Source organism: Crocodylus porosus, unplaced genomic scaffold (assembly GCF_001723895.1).
Source record: "Crocodylus porosus isolate Cpor-Errol unplaced genomic scaffold, CroPor_comp1, whole genome shotgun sequence".
In the NCBI taxonomy this organism is placed as follows: domain Eukaryota; kingdom Metazoa; phylum Chordata; order Crocodylia; family Crocodylidae; genus Crocodylus; species Crocodylus porosus.
In genome coordinates this window covers 79,239,251-79,255,712 of record NW_017728943.1, presented here as the reverse complement: position 1 = coordinate 79,255,712, position 16,462 = coordinate 79,239,251, and the positions used below count along the sequence as shown (strand labels likewise).

Sequence of the window (16,462 nt, the reverse complement as noted above, 5' to 3'; positions counted from 1 at the left end):
GGCAGTGTGGGGATGCATCTCAAGCAGGTCCAAGGAGGTGACCCTCCCCCTCTATGCGGCACTGGTCAAGCCGCAGCTGGAGTACTGCATCCAGTTCTGGGTGCCGCACTTCAGGAGGGATGTGGACAACATAGAGAGGGTCCAGAGGAGGGCCACTTCAGGGGGCAGCAGGGCAGGCCCTATGAGGACAGGCTATGGAACCTGAACCTGTTCAGCCTCCACAAGAGAAGGCTGGGGGGGGGATCTAGTGGCATATTATAAACTAGTCAGAGGGGACCAGCAGGCGTTGGAGGAGTCCCTGTTCCCCTAAGCACGACCAGATGTGACTAGAAATAATGGTCACAAGCTGGCAGATGGTAAATTCAGATTAGACATCAGAAGGCACTACTTCACGGTCAGGGCGTCTAGGATCTGGAACCAACTTCCAAGCGAAGTGGTGCTGGCTCCTACCCTGGGGGTCTTTAAGAGGAGGGTAGACAAACACCTTGCTGTGGTTGGTTGACCCCAGTACTCTTTCCTGCCATGGTAGGGGGTCGGACTCAGTGATCTGCCAGGTCCCTTCTGACCTAACTATGAAACTAGGAAACTTTTCAGGCTCTTGGTTTCTCCCTTCCTCCACCAAAAAGACTTGGAGGTGCAAAGGAATAAAAAAAAAAAAAAAATGGCAGTTAAAGCAGCAAGGATAAAATTACAAGGATTATTAATTTTCATGCTTCAGTTCATAAACTGATCAGCAGCTGGGGTTAGATGACAGTTCAACCACTCAGTATTCAAGTATTGCGCAATTAGGTTCGTGCGGGTGATTTTTATGTTTCCTTCTGAATCATCTGTGCCCGGCCATTCTTTGAGATGGGATGCTGGGCTAGATGGACCATTGGTCACTTACAGAATGGTAATTCTTATGTTTGTAATTTCAGTTTGCTAATTTGATTGTATTTAAAAGAGCCACCCCACCCACAGGCATGGGAAGAGAAATATAGGCAGAAAAGTGGCTATTGGGACATCTGGGGCACCTATCAGAACTAACAGAAGGGCTGAGATGAGTAGTCACCACTCATTCATTTGGCTTAACAATGGCTAGATAGATTACTAGTGACCAATCACGGAGGTCACACCTATCTTTTCCCTGGGACTTGGCAATCGCCAGTGGTATCTATGCAGTCTGTTAAGAAGTACAACAGGGAGACCCCTGACCTCTTCTTCAGTTTCAAAATAGGAACTTGACCCTGGGGAAGCTGCTGCCAGTTGAAGGAAAGGTTCAGTCCCTCTTCTGGAGGAGCATTTGAACAATGTCAGCTGACTGCATTGTAGCAGCAACACTGTGTGGTACAACCCCACTCAGTCTTACCTCAGAGTGGGGCTAGTCCTTATGTTAAACTTCTACAACCACTTGAAGAAGGTAGCTGCCAAGATGAAGATAAGGATCAATTTTTTGACCAGTGTGCAACTGTGGTCACCTAGAACAGACAATGAAACATATAACAACTTGTAGCATGTTGGGGATCATGGGGCAGCCATGACACCCCCTGGTGGCTCTGGGACTGTGCCCTGCTCTGCCCCTGGAGTGCCTTCCCTTCTTGCCTGCCTGACCCTTGATGGAATAATGAGCTTAAAAGGGAGGTTGCCCATAGACCTTCACGTGGCCCCAGTCCAACGGGACCCTCACTGGGGTTCCCCAGCACCCTACTGGTCTCTGCTCTGTTATTCCCAGGCCCTTCACTGGGCCTCTTTACAACTGTGCCACTGCAGGACACCTGGAACCCTAAGGGCTAATTGGGTGGCTCCAGTCCTCCTCTGTAGAATACCTCAAACCTTGCAGGTGTTGCATCGTTCACCTCCTCGGCTGCCACTCGTTTCCTCTCCGCTTACAGTAAGGGTCACCAAAATATGGAATGGGCTTCCATGGGAGGTGGTGCTTTCCCCTACCCTGGAAATGTTCAAGAAGAGATTAGACAGGCATCTGGCTGCGGTTACCTAACTCTAGTGCTTTTTCCTGCCTGGAGCAGGGGATCAGACCCCATGATCTACCAGGTCCCTTCTGACTGTAGAAATCTATGCATCTATGAAACCAGAAGTGCTGGCAGAAGTGTATTTCTGCTTTCGCTGCTGGCTAAGCGATTGGCTGCTGGGGGATCCCTCTCCTGGTCGGTGATTGGCTGCTGGGGGACCCCCCCCACCCTTGACTTGGGAGGCACCAGTCTCCTATGCTTTCTGCCCATTCTGGGCTCAGCAGTTCCTCAGCCTTCGAACCTGCCCCTAGCAAGGCTCAGGGTGACTGCATGCCCCATGGACACCAATGGGACCTCGGTATACTTGCCCCTACAGTCCCAACCCAAACCGCCAGCATACCTACAACATAAACATAAGCCCCCAGACTGCTACATAAACACCAAAAGGGGAAACAGCCCTCTGCCCCTTTAAGAGGGAACACTTTCCCTCACCTCTCAGCTATGTTAGCTTCCCAGCCCTAGACTATATCCTAGTGAGCTCCTCCAGCCTAACCAGGGATCCATATACAGCACGACCGTCCCTCCAGGAGGGGGCCTTTCCTTGCAGCTGGGAGCTCTTTACTCTGTGGCTCCCAGGGAGAGACTAGCTCACTAGCCTGAGCCTCAGGCTTATATCTTCCCAGGGCTCTGCCCACTTCCGCTCAGTGGACTGCCTGGACTTTCTGCAGGTGCCTGTTAGTTGGCCCAAATGCCCTGTTGCCACAGTGACCTGCAGCTGCTGCACCCTGCCTGGCCTGCAGTGCCCCCCTGGCTGGGCAGTTTCTGCCCTAAAGGAACGGAGAGCCCCTGGCTTTCTGTTACACGACTCAATGCCTGATTCACAAATATGAAGGAGGTATTCACAGCAATATGCTCTGCTGCTCCTGATGCAATTGTCTGGCTCAACCATCTAAATGTAAAATTATAGTTGCAGTTCTGTATCTACATCAGCCATATGAAAGAGAGGAAGATTGGGTTACTCTGGCATATCCCACCCCTGAGAAGAAACGTGGTTGCCTGCTAGAAGTGTTTCTGAGGAGGCTTGTTGAAAGTGCTTGTTTTTGAGAGAGTGAGCTGGGTGGCTGGCTTGCCTCTTGACCATTGCCTTTCCATGGGAAGTTGCTATCCTTATGCCAGATGAAGTAAAAGAAAAAAAAAAAGGAAAAACAGTTTTTAGTGGTGTGTGAAAGATGCAGTGACCACAAACTTGTTGTTCCTGCTCCCTCTTTATGGAACTGTTAAGGGGGCTGCTGTATTGCTCCTAGCTGCTGTTCTGTTACGTGGGCTACATTGTTATCTATCCTATGCTGCTGGGGACAGAGCCAACCTGAGTCTTAACATCCCTGAGATGCACTCTGATTTTCTTCCAGAATTCAGATGGATCCCTCTCGAAGATGATGCAGAGATGGAAAGAGTACCAGCTTCAGTGCCTGAAGTATTTATATGAGGCTCCCCCCGTTGTGGCAGGCAAGTCCAATTTTAAGCAAGTGGGATGACTGCTTGATGTTATGTCTGCTAACAGCAGCCAGGAAGCACCTTAGGGATTCAAAAAGCCCTCTGCCCCCATTCCTCTTCCCCCACTCCCTCCAGCCCACTGTGCATTAGATTGCTTCCTGGGATAACAGGATCCCACCCAGGCAGTAGGAGAACAGATCGGCTTTATAGCTGCTCTCTTGCTGGCATTCATCTGTCTGGTCTACAGCATCTTGGGGGTGCCAGACCTCACAGGTGGTAGCTGCAGTGCAGCTTGCAGGATAAATACAGTTCATGCTGATTTTCAGTATGTTCTGCAGCCCTGAGTACAGAAGAGGAGCCAGTGCAGACATGGCTGTAGTCTTTTACAGTAACCTTACTGTGTGGTAGGTAGCAGCACCCTCACTAGGTAGTGCTATGCTGCTCTGAACAGGAAGTAATATCGTCACTTTTGTGTGATGTTGAAGATGAGTTAATGAGCATGGAAGTGGCTGTTGGGCATGGTTTCTCAGCTGTGCCAATTGAGACATGTTTGTGCTGCTCCTGGTTTAGGAGGCCTGCATGGAACGGCAGAGTGTGCTTTAGGGAGCTGGCCGGCGTGGTAAGTTTACTAAGCAGACGGGCTCCACAGTCCTAGCAAGGAGTTTCACAGGAAGCTCCAAGGGGAAGAATTCTACACTGGGACATATAAACAGAATACAGCGTTACACCAGGGCACCTGCACGTGTCTCTGATAGACTTGCAGGGGCCTTAAAGCAACTTAATACCTGTAAAGTAGGGTTTGGCAGTGTCGGAGCACTACAAGCATCTCTAGTATACATGAGAATGCAGCTCATTTTCAGACAAATAATGTTCTTATTAAAGACAAGGGCAGCTGCAATCTGCTCCTCATGATGCCTTTCAGTGGATCCCAGGAATTTGTCCATGTGACCCCACATTGGGATCACTCACACTGCATCCATTTGTCAGGGCTACAGTGAAGCCCTGAAAAAGGCCAGACGGGTCTCAAGTTATGTTTCCTAAACATTATTTTGAAAAGTGTTATCCATTTTCCTCATGTCAGCCTCTATTAGTTGTATTGCTACAATTCATCTTCCTTTGCTATGCTGTGCTGCTAAGTGCTGCCCTCCGAGACAGATGGTTTAATAAATCTGAAGCTGAAGTATTAGCATGTTGACTGAACAGTTATGCAGATCAGTGGTCATACATGCGGGCCTTTCAGCAGTGTGTTAATTGAGGACCTGCAATGGCATGACAGCAAACCGATTCTCAGGGAAGGATTACATGCAGTATTCATAACAAGGATGAGTTGCTGAGAGAGCCAAAATGAGAGATGGGAGATGCACAAAAAAAAAAAACATTGAGAAAGGGCAGAATGGAAGCTGCTGGCTACAGGCACTGTGCAGCATTATGTCAGAAAAGTGTTGTGTCACCTCTGTGACTGACACCTCACCTAGTCAGGGAGCAGCACTCCAAAATCAGTCCTTTCTTGCTTCTTTGTGTTCCAGGAGCATGTCCAGGAATTTTTTTCTCCCCCCTAAGATGCAACAAAAACTATTTTTACGATTGTACAGTGCAGCTCCTTCTGCATCTTTCTGTTTCTCAATGTTTGCTCCTCATGCTTATAGCAATTCAAGGACAGTGCCTGACCCCATTGTATGTCTCTTTGCAGAAGGCAAGTTTTGCAACAGAACCTTTGACAACTATGCCTGCTGGCCTGATGGGCTGCCTGGGACCTTTGTGAATGTGAGCTGCCCTTGGTATCTTCCTTGGGCCAGCACAGGTAAGGGGCTCTTCCTTTCTGGGCAAACCAAAACCAAGTATAAGATGCTTTTCTCCCAGCAGCCTCTTGAATTTACACAAACCACTACATGATTAAGGTTTGGTTCAGATCACTGTGAATCAGCTAGGACACTTTAAAGCTTCTAGTTCAGTGATGCCGATCAATCCTCTTTACAGTCTGCCTTCTTATAGGCAGAAATAAAGGAAGGGAGAAGAGGTCATAGAAAAAAATTTTTACTTGATTGGTGTGTGTGATCCAATCCTATGTTTGGATGCTCAAGTAATAGAGTCCAGGGATCTTATAATCACATAATGCTTGTTCTAACTGTAATCTGAACTCAGTATGTATGGGTGTGTGGCAAAGTGGGGCTCCCCTACTAGCCACTGTGCTATTTTCCCCACTTGCCTTTGGGCACACCACTCACCTGTCTCACCTGCCATGCCTTGTTGTTAATTAATTAGGATATTAATTAAGGTGGGAGGCTGTCCATTCTTGCCCTGATGCCAGGGGGCATTATCTGAGGCTCCATTCCTCCCCTACATGACAGCCCAAGCCTCACAGATGGCATCCCAATGTCAGTGTTCCCAGCCTGTAGTCAGATTAAGCTTAGCCACAGACACACGCACATTCATACCGTCCTCCTCTCACTAGGACCTCTCACACTCCACCCTCTCTCATAGGGTTTCTTTCACGTGTCGACGACTTATACTGCCTTCCTTCCTCTTGGAGCGGGCCCCTTAGGCCATAGGCTTTAGCTAGCTCATACCTTGGTTGGCAGATGTACCGTCTTTTGGGCCTCTCCCATGACCCTCAGCGTGGTGGTGGCCAGCCAATTATCCGACTGGGTCTAAGCTTGCTCTGGCCCCTCCCGGAGCAACTCTATTGACTTGCACATACTTGCGCTCCACATGCTACCCCCTCACTGGGGCCACTCCCTTCACTAGGGCTCCACACACAGCCCCCACAGTGGGGCCATGGCGCTTCTCTCCCTGGTGAGCTTAGGTGGCTGTAACCATGCCTGGTCCCAACTACCTTTCCTCAGGGTCCTACACCCCCAGGGTCTTGCACCCCACAAGGCTCAGGTGGCCCCCGCCATACCTGGCCCCACTACCTCCGATGTTACATAACCCACCCGAAGGTGAGGGCTAGGGTTAAGGTGCCCTGACTCGCTTTTCACCGGGGCGGTAACTGGCCTGGCATTTCCTGGGGGCTCCTGCACCACTGGAAGCCCTACCAGGCCACTCACTCCTGGCAGGGTGCAGTTCTAGGTTATACCCAGGACTAGGAGCCTCCAAGCCATCCCCTATAGCTCCTGCCCTTACCTCCAGTATGTTGCATGGAGCCTTGCAGCCAGGCAATGTTACTGCCTGCCCTGTTTATATAGGCAGCCAAGGATCGAAAATAGATGCCGCAATCAACCACCTGCTGGCTGCTTGGCTCGGCTCTTAAAGTGGCAGGCACCAACAGTGCCCTGCCACGGGGTGCAATTGGAAAACCTAAATAAGAAGCTGCTAAACTGGAAGTTTCTTTGTACTTTTCTACTTTAGGTTGACTTGAGGGGAGTTTTTAATGCTCCTCTTTCAATTTTGCATGACATTTTGACATGTACAATTTTGCCTGTGGTCAGGGAAGAAGGTGTCTTGGGAGGCATTCTAACCTTCACTGCTGTACAAATGGATCATTTTGATTGTGTTGTCACATCTCCTGCATGACACAGGTCATATGAGTTCATCTCCTGACACTTGTATTGAGACCAATTACTTGTGGAGCATGCCTTTCAGAAAGACCTTCCATTTTTACTTAAAGTTCAAGTGTTTGAGGATTTACCAGCTGCCTTAAATCTATTCCAGTAGCTTGCACTTGTGTCAATAGGAAAGACTAAAATAAAAAACCTAGGTTTTGGGTCTAGTGGCTTGAGGGAAAGGTGTCAAGCAGATCGTTGTGGCCCACTGATTCTCTAGCTAGCTTCAAACCAAACCTAATGGAATTTATAGTAGCTTTAAACTTATTAGCTGTTAAATTCCAGCAGAGCCATCTACCAATGGTGAGTTTTCTGGGTCACAGCCTGCATGCCTGTTCACCCCTGATATGGGTTAGTGTGGTTGCAAGGTGGGGATTTTGGAGGTTGTCTACACTGGATGCATAGCAGTTAGGAACTTATTACATATAGGAGAGAATCTCAGCAGTGGAGTCATACTTGCTTCCCTATTTGCCTGAATAGCCCAGTCACAGATCCTTTTTGGTAGGAATGAGCAGCCCATCTGACATCACACTTTTGTCTGCAATGACTTGTGTGTTTCTGGTGTTACTGTTACCGGCTTGTGGTTTGTCCGTCTTGGGGATTGTTGTTTCTTAGATATATTTCTTTTTCATTTGCTCAAAGTGAATATAATTTTGATCCTTGGTTCATATTTCTGACTTCCCCAAATCCATTTTGTATGATTTTTTGTTTGGTGTTGGTTGCAACTACCAACTTGGCATCCTCTGTGAATTGAATTAATACGCTGCTTGTTTACCCTCTCCAGCTCATTAATAAAGATATTAAATCTTTAAAGCTATTTAAAATTTCCTTTACTAATGTACAGAATGAATATTTACCTCCCAATTACTTGACCTAAGAGCCCAGAACTCTTTCCAGTAACTCTAATCCTTCTGGGTATCTAATAACCTTCTTACAGGATTAAACTTCTTCCCTCCAGCAAATCCATTTATTTCCAATCTTTAAGACTCTACGTGCAGTCATTTGACTTCCAACAGCACTTGAAACTATCGCTGCAGGAGAGGTGCCAGGGCTTAACACAATGGTGCAGGTTAATAAATTATCAGACTGTGCAGTATCTTTCATATAGTTTTGCAAATAAGCAAAAAATTAATTATCCTGAAAGCAGAATATTTGTCAGTGAAAATAACAGCAATGCTTTGTATTTCCACTGAGCTTTCTAAGGGAGGATTGCAAAGGCACTTCACAAACACTTTAAACCTCACAAACTTACCCTCTTCATCATTGTATATACCCCTTATTGTCCCCACTATAACCCCAGCAGATGGGGGAAGGAAAGAGAACAAGGAGTGAAATAACTTGCCCAAGATTATGCAAGAAGTTAAGAATCACAGCTGGAAATATTATCTGGGAGTCTGAAGACCATGGTCTGACTCACCATTACACTGAAGTCAATTACTCCAGTACAAAGTAAGGCACAGGCTCAGGGGTGATCTGGTTGCCACCTATAAGTTTATGAGAGGTGCTCACCAGGAACTGGGGGAATGTCTGTTCACCAGAGCGCCCCAAGAGATGACAAGGTTGAACGGTCACAAACTCCTCCATGACTGTTTCAGGCTGGACATAAGGAAGAACTTCTTTACTGTCTGAGCCCCCAAGGTCTGGAATAGACCGTCGCCAGAGGTGGTTCAAGCACCCACTTTGAATGCCTTTAAGACACTTTTGGATGTTTATCTTGCTGGGGTCCTATGATCCCTCCTGACTTCCTGCCCCTGAGCAGGGGGCTGGACTTGATGATCCTCTGGGGTCCCTTCCAGCCTGAATGTCTATGAAAGCAGGTGTCCCAGGGTTGCCCAATTACTAGTTTCTTAAACTTTTTTCTCCTAAAGGAAATGGCTTTTAAAAGCGTAGGGAAATATTGTAGGGGACCCTGATTCCGTGCTGTAACCACCAAGCATCCTTCTATGGTTTTCTTTTACAGAGCGCTGCCTCTTCCATAACTCCAAAGCAGGATCGAGTTCTCCTGGCTTTGGAACCATATTCACATTCAGTTCCACACATGGAGCAAACTGAAACTTTATTTGTGTTTGCTTGTTTGCTGATGAATGAGGCCATGCTTAGGAAGTACTTTGAAGGGCTACCTGGTAACATTTTGATACTTCCCAGTGAAGTGCAACTGCTGAATTTGGAAAAATGTAAATCCTACTCATTTGGGCCTGAACTTCAAAGTACTTTAAGGATTACTTTCAAGACTCATGGTAGAGATGATATCTTTTATTAGACCAACTAGATTTTTGCAAAAAATGTCTTTAATTGTAAGCTTTTGGGCACAAACACCCTTCATCAGGCATCAGAGGAAAGATTGTAAAAGGTTTCCTGGGTGGAAATGAAAGCTCATATTTCATAGGACAGTTGAAGATGTGGTAAAATCTCCTGTTTGGAAAAGTTTATTTTATATGCAGATTAGGCTCGGAGAAAAGTTGGAATAGTCTATTTACCATGAAGTTGTTTGGTAGTAAGCAGGATGTGGGCATATTTCCTTCTGGTTATGGTGTTTCATATTTCACAGAGGAGTAAATAGATGGTTCTGGGCTGGCATTTCTTATCTGGTGAGGTGTCTCTGAGCTTTCTTGTGAGGCTCTGTGATGATGCAAATTACCACGAACAAAGGCAGGAGCATTCAGGTGGTCAAAGTTGCTTCCTCCTTGTAAAATTTGAATATTTCATTAAAAAAATCGGCTACAATTCAATATCTTCCATGTGTCAGGTATCCAGGTTGTAGCCATATTGGTTTAGAGGAAGAAGCAATCAAGACTCATGGTAGAGGTGATATCTTTTATTAGAGCAACTAGACTTTTGCAGAATTGCTGGCCTTTTTTTGCTTGGAAGTTGGCCACATAGGTGGAGTTTAGGAACAAACCATTACAGGGTTTTTCTCTGCACAGTTCCTCTGGAACTGGTCACTTGCCTGTATAGGATCACAGCAGTCTGATATGGCAATTGGTCTGTTTCCAGTTTGCACAGTGGGAGGTGGAGTTTACCGCACTCACTAGGGAGAGTTGATTATTGAAGCTGTCACTGATGGAACATAACAAGCAAAGTAACTCAAAAAACTGCACTGCTATTTAATACATTAGGGTTTGGGATATTTTTCCCAGTAACTGTTTAACATGATTGTTTACATTAACAAATAATTGTGTTCCACGTAGCTGTTGGCAGTTCTGTTACAAGCCTGAGCTGGTACCAGCCGGAGTAGATGCCTGGGAGACTTTAGACTGAGAGCTCACACTGAGAGATGAGAACTCTCTCTCCGCATACTACTGGCTTTCCCAGTTTTTTGTATCTGAACAGCTTCTCTGGCTTCCTTTGTCACAAGTCCTGTTCTCCCTCCTGCTACCCTGACAGCCCATTAGGGCTGCTGGAAGAAGCAGCTCTGCAGGATGACTAGCCAGGCAGTAGGTTCAAAATGATTTGGAGTTTTTTTGTTTGTTTGTTTTGGTGTTTTTTTGGACACTTAGCAGCAATCTGTTGTACCATTGCCCCAATGCCTGGAGCTGTTAGTAGTCTCCTTGTCTCTGTAGCTGCAGGTACAGCCACCACTGGGGGAAGTAGGCCAGAACACGGAACTGTAGTTTAGCGCAGTGGAGGTCAAACTTTTTGGTAAGGTTGCCACATAGATTCACAGAGTTGGAAGGGACTTCAGTGGGCCATCCAGTCCAACCTCCTGCCCCTGGCAGGCAAGAAAAGATTCACCAACCCTGGGGTCATGTGATCCCAGCCAGGTGCCTGTCCAATCTCCTCTTGAAGACCCCCAAGGATGGGGCAAGCACCACCTCCCTTGGGAGCCCATTCCAGATCCTGGCAACCCTAACCATGAAAAACTTTCTCTCAATGTCCAGCCTGAGCCTTCTGTCCAGTAGCTTATGGCCATTGTTCCTTGTTGTTCCAGGGGGTGCCCTGGTGAACAGATCATTGCCTACTTCATGTTGCTCTCCCCTTATGAATTTGTACGCTGCCACAAGGTTCCCTCTCAGCCTCTTCTTGGAAAGGCTGAAGAGGTTAAAGTCCCTTAGCCTTTCCTCATAGGGCCTTCCCTGCAGGCCTCTAATCAAGCAAGTGGCCCTTCTTTGGGCTCTCTCCAGGTTGTCCACATCCTGCCTGAAGTGCGGCGCCCAGAACTGGACACGGTACTCCAGGTGCAATCTGACCAGTGCCACGTAGAGGGGGAGAATCACTTCCCTGGGCCTGTTTGTGAAGCACCTACAGATGCACGACAGTGCGATTGGCTCTGCTAACTGCTTCATCACGTTGGTGACTCATGTTCATCCTGGAGTCAACAGTGACGCCAAGATCTTTTTCTGCCTCAGTGGAGCTGAGAAAGTCGCCCCCCAGCTTGTAGGTATGTGAAGCCCTGACTCCTCTTCAAGGGCTGCTCTGATTGCTGCCCTCCAGAGGCGTGCAGAATGGAGGCAGGGGCTTGGTCTCTGTTCAGAGTAGAGCAGAGGTGAGTTGCTGGTGTGAGAAGAGGTGTCCAGTATTGCCACCAAGATCCAGATTAATCCTTGCCTGGCACCACAACTGTCACTGCTTGATATGACGAATGTACATCAAAGCTTTTTTGGTGCCTTTATTTAATAACTGATTGAACCAGCTTTAGATAAATGTGCTGAAAAGCCCCACTGAAGCACCCGATCTCTACAGATGCTGCAGAGCTGGGTCAAAGTAACATGCTGCTGCTTCTGATAAAGTGTGTTTTTAAATGTCTGCAAACAGCCACAGTGACTAGGTATAGACTTTGGGTTGGTCCTGTGTCAATGCAGAGGCTTCAGAAAAGCTTTTACTTGCCTTTCTGATGCAAAATGTTGATATTTTGATTATTGGTTAGCATAGTGCATCAAATTCTGCTCTCGGTTATAACATGGCCACCTCTATTGAAATCCCAGTAACAATGAAAGATAGTGGATTAATACTTGTTATGCTTGTGCAAGGCATTCACAAACAAATGACTCCAGTCACAAGCATGGGAAAAGGGTGCCACTCATCTGGCAGGCACAAATTATATTGTAAACTCAAGTAAAACTATACATGAGCAATTGAACAGAAAGTAACTTAAGATTCATGCATGCACATTCAATACATTTACTTATCTTATGGCTCTCAGTCTCTCTTCACCATTGGTCATGGAGTGCCATGATGATACACTTCAGTCACTACTGCTCTCTGGGTCCAATATTGGAGTCAGTTCCCCAGCCATTGGATTGGGATAGCCGAAGCTGCAGTTGGCCAATTTTTCCTTGAGGACGTTGTGGGACACCAGATCAAAGGCTTTTTTAAAGTTCACATATATGACATATATGACATCAATCTCTTCTCCCTTGTCCAGGTGATAGGTCACCTGTATATAGAAGGAAATGAGATTGGTCAGGCAAGAAATGCAAAGGAGGACAGCAGTATACTTTTTTTAAAAAGGTGTTGACCTCCAGTTCACCTCCAGTCACTGTCACTGGTTATGCATTTGCCAGTGCATTTTGTTACTTTTTTTACAGTTTTAAAGCCAGTTGCCAATAGATAGATCTGAAAAATGTGGCACTGTTAGTACAATTCATTTTATGTTTATGCCTCCTCTGGAGTCCTTTATTTTATTGCTTAATAGCACTAAATCCTCTTAAAAAATCTTCCAGAAACACACTTCCCAATAAGACTTATAAGCACAGTAACTGCTTTGGGGGGTTTTATGTTCGCCACTGAAGGTGAAGAAGTTAACTGCAACTGAGTGGAGTGTAGTCAAGGCTCAGTATCACGGTGACAGATAATGTTTGCTTTTCATATTGCTTCAGGTAGATTGGAAGTTTAGATTTTTGTGTGTTGATTCAACTTATTAATTGAAACAGGCATTGAATAGGTGATAATAAAATGCATCACAGATCTTCTGGTTTGCTGCTGATACATCTGTGGATCATGGGGTTCATAAACAGAAGTGACCCCATGCTATAGCATACAGTTCTAAAGCCAAACTCTTCCCTTTCCTTCCAAGTTTGTGGATGTGTTTATCTAAGATCCAGCTTCAGGATCCAGGTTATAAGGAACTTGACACTTAAGGCTAATGATCTTACTATGATGTTGAATAAACCTCATTCTGATTCAGACAGCTCTGAGGTGGCCTTATTTACTAAATAGCTTGAAAACTGAACTCCCACAAACTGAATGGCTGGAGCATATTGAGCACTCATAGTCATCTTTATTTGAGCAGACTTTAAATGAAGATGCTAAATCATGTTATTGGATGTAGTGGAATATTTCTTTAGATGTTTCTTTGAATATTTTATTTTGTACTTAAACTAAGATTCCTTTTATAGTATAAACACTCATCAAAGAGTTCAACCTCAAATACTGAATACATTTGGCAAAGAGGTTGCTATGGTTTCTTCCTTTTATACATCAAAACCACTAATATTCTACCAGCCCCACTTTTATTTCATAATTAGGAAAGGGGTGGGATATAACACTGAAAAAAATGTTAATTTTACATTTGTTAACCCTAAAGCAATTCCAAAGTTTAGTCTTCTTCCCTGGATACAAATTGACCTCAGTCTAATTGGCAAACTCATTTGCTAATAATATGAAAAATTCTTTATAAACACACAGATTATCTTTGCATCTATTTGTCAACCTCCATCTGCTTATAAAACAGTAAGCTCTAAACATATGCCATCTGTCTCTCAAGGGCAGGTATGGGGACTGTTAGAATAAATAATTAGAAATTCCATTAATAGGTTTACTTGACAGATCAATGGACAAAAGCAAATTCTTTGTTTTGCATTGGGCTCTAAGGAAACAATACTAGTTAAAGCCATGTTATGAGGCATACAGCACAAAACACTACCTCCTTGTAAATTAATCTGTGGAAAACATCAATAGTTTGTGGAATTGTGGTGGCATTGGCATAGGACAGACACCTATGAAAAATCATTTATATATGTACAACTCCCTCACAATACCAAGTATGTCTTTTGTTGGATGTCTGAAATATGACCCATTACTTTAAGGAGAACAGTTTAATTTTGCATCTCTTAATGAGCATACTTTGCTACCATTGAGTACTGAAGAGAGGTAAGGAATTCAGCCATGATTACACATTATTTTGTTCTAATTTATTGGCCATTATAAGGAAAAATGGCATTGCAAGTGTGAACTCTGACTTGATCTTTAGATCCTAATTCAAGTCCTCCTTATGCAATATGTACCTAGGTAAATAGACTTTAGTTGCTTAGGTTAACCTGTGTGAAATGTTCTGTCCCCTATCATGCCTTCCATTTACCCTCAGTCATAAATTTAGGGAAGTACTAGCTGTTGTTTAACAGTGCCTGATAGACATATCCTCCATAAATTTGTCTAAACCCTTTTCACATCTACATGTGCACTTTAATGCACATTAGCCTATTTTCATGTACATTAACTTGTCGCTAAAAAAGTACTATTTAATTAACGTGCATTAAAATAGGCTAATGGACATTAAGTATTGCTTAAAAACCATAGGCATTTGTACACATGCTGTAGTGCATTGTGTTGTATAAGCAGCAAAATGCATGTCAGTGCTGAGAAAATGGCGGTGGTGCACTTTTGAACTAATACACCTCAAAAGCATTGTAGTTCAGAAGTTCACCACTGCCATTTTCTGTGCACTGACATGCATTTTGCCACATATGCACCACACAATGCAATGCAGTGCACGCCAGCTTGCATACAGAGTCTGCTGTAACCCGCTGGATCTCCAGAGTGTCACAGGACAAAAAGGTATGTGTATAAATCCCCATGCTCTTTAGTTAATCTGTATTAAGATAGGCTAATACGCATTTTCCTAATATCTCGCAATGAAGGTACTACATTTAATGCACATTAACTAAAGCACATTAATGAATGTGTAGATGCACCCACTATTTTTGTTCTCCACAAAGTTCTGTGGCAAGGAATTCCACAACTTAATTTATGTACTTTGTTTAAAAATGAATAAAAGTACTTTTTTGTTAAATTTCATATAGTATGAAGCACCGAGAATAAGGGTGTTTATAGATGTGCTTCAGGAGGAGCAGCCTCCCTTGCTCATATATAGGAGCCCTAAGTTTCCCCTTTTTACTTTTTCACACCAGTCCAGATTTTATACACCTCTATTTATATCCCTTTTCAATTCTCTCTTCTAAGCTGAAGATGCCATGGTGGTGTTTTTTCAGTCTCTCCATGTGTGGAAACCATTTCATGCCCCAGTCATTTTTGTTGCTCTTCTCTACTTCTTCTGGCTCTGCTATATTGTTTTTTGAGATGGGGTGACTAGAACTATACACAGTATTCAAGATATGGGTACACCTTGAATTTATGTAGTAGCATAATGATTTTTTTTTGTTTTTCAGCTCCTTTTTTAATGATTCTTAATATTCTGTTTGCCTTCATGTCAGAGGCTGCTGCTGCTGCCCATTGAGCCAGTTTGAGCTGTTATCTAAAAACAATGAGATCTGTTTCCTGAATAGTAACAGCTCATTCTGAGCCCATCATTGTACAGGATAGTAAGGTATATTAAGATTGTATTTCTTTTCCACGTGCATTACTTTGCACTTACCGGACTTGAGTTTCATCTACTTTTGTTGTGTGCTCACTCAGTTTTGTGAGGAGTTTTTTTTTTTTTTTTGGAACTCTTATTTTTTTGTTTGAATTGGACTACCGAGGATACGTTTATATCATCTGCAGGCTTTGGCACCTCACCTTTTACTCCCTTATTAACAAGTGATCTGGATATGTTGAATAGCACAGGTCTCAACAGATCCCTGAAGGATCCCATTGTTTACTTTCCTCCATTGTGAAAGATGACCATTTAGTTCTGCCTTTTGCTTTCTATCTCTTACTCAGTTTTCAGTTCACAGAAACACCTTCCTCGGATCTCAGGACAACTTTGTTTCTTTAAGAGGGAACTTGCCAAAAGGACCTTTCTGAAAAGGGACCTTCCCAAAAGCTCTTTGAGAAATCCAAGATACTATATTAAACGGAGCTCCTTTTCTGCTTATTTGTTGAGATTCTCGCAAGTACTCCATCTTGCTAACAGAAGCCATGTTGACTCTTCCCTTGCATGTCATTTATATATGAAAGCACTAATTCTATCTTTATTATAGATTTTACTAGTACTGCGGGAATAGAAACTTATCTGCATACAGTTCTTTGGAACCCTCTTTAAAGATTAGTGTTATATTAGCAGCTCTCCAGCCTGCAGGCACGGGGGTTGATTTAGCAAGAGGTTACATACCTGACCTAACACTTCACTCCTTTAATGTCTGCACTTCTTCAAAACTCTTGGGCAATTACCATCTAGTCCTGGTGACTTGTTAATGTTCAGTATACCAATTTGCTTTAAAGTGTCATGTATTTTCTTCTGCCATGCCATGCACATGAGGTCAAATTCTGCTCTCACTCTAGTGTACATGGCTGTCACTTGAAATCAAGGAGAGTCATGAG

The 16,462-nt window shown here is 44.4% G+C and overlaps 1 protein-coding gene across 1 annotated transcript in view; it reads left to right on the top strand.

Moving 5' to 3' along the window:
- Positions 1-16,462, top strand: part of GLP1R (glucagon like peptide 1 receptor) — a 140,800-nt gene that overhangs the window by 61,055 nt on the left and 63,283 nt on the right. Inside the window, exons 2-3 of the mRNA XM_019548592.1 lie at positions 3,359-3,455; positions 5,134-5,244. Of these exons, the coding sequence (XP_019404137.1) occupies positions 3,359-3,455; positions 5,134-5,244 (208 nt within the window). The remainder of the gene's footprint in view (positions 1-3,358; positions 3,456-5,133; positions 5,245-16,462) is intronic.